At 34.8% G+C, this 3,507-nt stretch overlaps 1 protein-coding gene across 1 annotated transcript; it reads right to left on the bottom strand.

Moving 5' to 3' along the window:
- Nucleotides 1–1,569: 1,569 nt before the first annotated feature.
- Nucleotides 1,570–2,210, bottom strand: LOC110022837 (nudix hydrolase 15, mitochondrial-like). The gene is made up of 2 exons (XM_020721958.1): nt 1,864–2,210; nt 1,570–1,764 (listed from the first exon to the last, which is right to left on the bottom strand). The coding sequence occupies exons 1-2, from the start codon at nt 2,108–2,110 to the stop codon at nt 1,574–1,576; spliced, it is 438 nt and encodes a 145-aa protein (XP_020577617.1). The 5' UTR covers nt 2,111–2,210; the 3' UTR covers nt 1,570–1,573.
- Nucleotides 2,211–3,507: the final 1,297 nt, after the last annotated feature.

Raw genomic sequence — 3,507 nt, forward strand, 5'->3', positions numbered from 1 at the left:
TTTGGATATATATATATATATATATATATATATATAGCACACATGGGAGTATGGAGAGATAATGAACCAAACAATGGAGTGATCTATGTAACATCTTAATCCAAATACAAAAGTCCAAGATAATTCAATTTATCTTGTGTTTATAGTAACTTTGTTCATATTTGAATTGTCGTGAGATATATAGATAACATGTACTTGGATTTGTTTGAGACAGCTGTTTGTATATTTTGTGTTCATATCATCACCATGTTTGGAAAACTATTTTCTTGCTGTTTTATAGAATTTTTTGTGATGGGAAGTATTTTTTTTCAAATTTACATGTTAAAGTGTGGCGGCTATGAGAAAGTTATTGTTTAATTTTTTGGAAGAAAATATATTTTCACGATTCTCGTTGCAGCTTTCTCAGAAGTTGATTTCTCAACAACAACTTTATAACCATCTTGTTAAAAAGCTGCAACCACTCCAAATAGACCCTTAAGGTTTCGGTAAGGTAATCAGGGAGTGTGGAGGATTAGGTTAGAGTTTCAGGTAAGGTAGTGAGGGAGAGAGAAAGAGAGCTCGGGTTAGTGTTTTGGGTAAGGTGGTGACGAAGAGAGAGAGGGGAGGTTTGGATGGTGGGAAATAGAGGAAGTGTGTATGGGGAAAGACCCAGGATTTGGGTAAGAAAGAGTGGGTGACTGTGGGGAGATTAAGGTTTCGATTTGGTGGGAGAAGACGGAGAGAGAGGTATGTTAAGGGTGAGGGTTTTAGTTTAGTGGGAGAAGAGGGAGAGAGGGAGAGATAGGTATGTTAAGGGTGAGGGTTTTAGTTTAGTGGGAGAAGAGGGAGAGAGAGGTATGTTAAGGGTGAGGGTTTGAGAAGGTAAAAAATTTTGGTTTGGTGGGAGAAGAGGGAGTGAAAGAAGAGTGGAAAGGGTTAGAGTTTTGATTTTTGGAAGGAGAGGTAGAGATAGGGAGAATGTGAGTGCTTGTACAATATATAGGTGTAATTTACCTAAATATACTTATCTAAATTATGTCATTTTTGGTGAGAAATTAAATCAAGATAATTCATCATTGTATTTCAAAAAAAAAAAAAATTGTATGATAAATATATTCCAATGACACAGTGCACACAAATATAAGGTGAAACCAGTCTTATTTGTAGGCTTGACAAAATCATCAAATATTTAATTTTTTATATGCACGGGGCAAAAATAATATTAAGCTGTGGAAAATTACGAAATTACTTATACTATATAAAAATATAAAATTTTATTACTTATATATAGAAATCATAAATTTCAAAAACGTCGCTCTGAACATTACGTGATTCTGCCTCTCCTCGCAAAGTGCACCAATTGGTTTAAAAGTTAAATTTTAGGTTGGAATTATGTGGCATGTCTGTAAACGAAGAAAATATTACATCCGGACTCCGGTTATAATTTGTGTCTAAAGTCTAATGGTGGGTTGCCATGTGTCAAATTGAACTCTAAAAATGATGGGACCTGCTTGTCACGTGACGTCCCATCATTAGATAAGAGGCCCAAAACAAAAACTAAACTATATAATATTTTCTCTAAGGCCAAGCTACACTAAATCCAATTTTCACAGAAAGGAACATCAGCGACTGGTAAACGCACCTGGGAGAGGAAGGGTTGGAGAATTGCCACAACAGCCACCAGAGAGGGATCAAGACCGATCTCCTCCTTCGCCTCTCTGACAGCAGTTTCCCTGTAGCCCGCATCCCCTGCCTCCACCATCCCCCCCGGCAACGACACCTCCCCTGCAACAACAAAAAAAAGCCCACCGGACGCCTAAATCAATCAAAAAACACCAAAAGATCTTCCTTTTGAGACAAGTTGGCCGGAGCTGCATAAGGAACCAGAGTGAGTTGAGAGTTTTGAGGAGCGCTTGGTGAGAATAACTCTGATGTCTCCCTTTGCGCCCTCAAATAGGCAGACCAGAACAGCCGCTCTTTTAGAATGAAAGCGCTCGGACAAGGAGAAAGCTTTGCATTCATCATCCTTGGCGGACGGTTCGCCGGAAAGTTGGCGGCTTTTTGGGTTGTGGTGGCCGAACTGGTGGATTAGAGCATGGAGGCGGCGGGTAGGATTGGTGGGCGGAGTCATTATGGATGGATCAGAGGATTTTGGAGCAGTATTCTGGAGGTGGATGGTGGGATGTAATTGGTAAGTCGATTAGAGCTGAAGATTCAGTTTGGCAGGCTTAAAGGGGAAATTTTGTTTTGGTTAGATGCGTGGCGAGAGAATATTACATATCTTGTGTACAATTGGTGCCGCATGCATGAAGACAAGTAGATCATAATTTTTGATGAGTTAATAAGCTAATTAGCTTGACCTGGTTTTACCTTATGAGCTGACTTATTTAAAAATAATTAATATAAAATATACTTAAATATATCAAAATTTAATATTTGATATTTTATTTATTAAATATATTTAAAAAAATTATATTTTATATTTTATATTAAGTGGATTCTTATTAGTTGCTTCTAAAATATTTATTTTATTTGTCATTTTAACATAAAATTAGTTTGAATTAATATTATTTCCACTCTTTCATAACAAAAAGTTGGCTACTGAGGTGGTTCTGACTCACATAATTAAGTTCGAGCTTGAGCTCGAATTTATGTTCCTGCCCAAGTTGAGGGTGGCTCGGGGTTTGCTCGACTTGTTTGCACAAATAATATAAAATTTTGCACAAATAATATTAAATAAAGTAAAAACAATGTATATATTTTAAACATGTATCGACCGGTTCTGACTCACATAATTAAGTTCGAGCTTGAGCTCGAATTTATGTTCCTGCCCAAGTTGAGGGTGGCTCGGGGTTTGCTCGACTTGTTTGCACAAATAATATAAAATAAAGTAAAAACAATGTATATATTTTAAACATGTATTTTATTGTCTGTAAATAAAATATAGAGATATTATTTTTGTTGAATAGTAGTTGATATCACAAAATTTTAAGAAAATTTCATATTCAATATTTAAATAGTTATATTCATTTAAATAATATTTTAAAATAAAACATATACATGATAAAATATATTTTATATTTTATAAATTATTTTTAATAAAATTTTATACAATTTTAAAATTATAGTGTCATATAAATAAATATAAACATTTAGGCCGATGAACCCTAAATTTGTTTGTAGATCATACCAAATGAATAGAGTATAGGAAGGAGAGAGTGATACATGAAACCATGAATAAGTGTTAATTTTTTTTTCCCAAAAGAAGGTTCCTTTAATTTTTTATTGTTCTTATTTTTATAGCAAATAGAAGCTACACTCTAAAATGTTGATAATGCTTTTGAAATTCTCTGCTAATGGTCGGTCGCTGCAACTATCATGATTATCATTACTATGATCGAATCCTTGCCTATTGGATCGTCTTTTTGCTTGCTCCAAAGTTGGTGATTCATTTGTATTATTATTTGATTAGCCTTCTTTGTCCGGTCTGCTGGATATTTCGCTTTGATAGGTGGCTCTTTGCACTCA

The sequence above is a fragment of the Phalaenopsis equestris genome, unplaced genomic scaffold, assembly GCF_001263595.1.
Source record: "Phalaenopsis equestris unplaced genomic scaffold, ASM126359v1 Scaffold000202, whole genome shotgun sequence".
In the NCBI taxonomy this organism is placed as follows: Eukaryota; Viridiplantae; Streptophyta; class Magnoliopsida; order Asparagales; family Orchidaceae; genus Phalaenopsis; species Phalaenopsis equestris.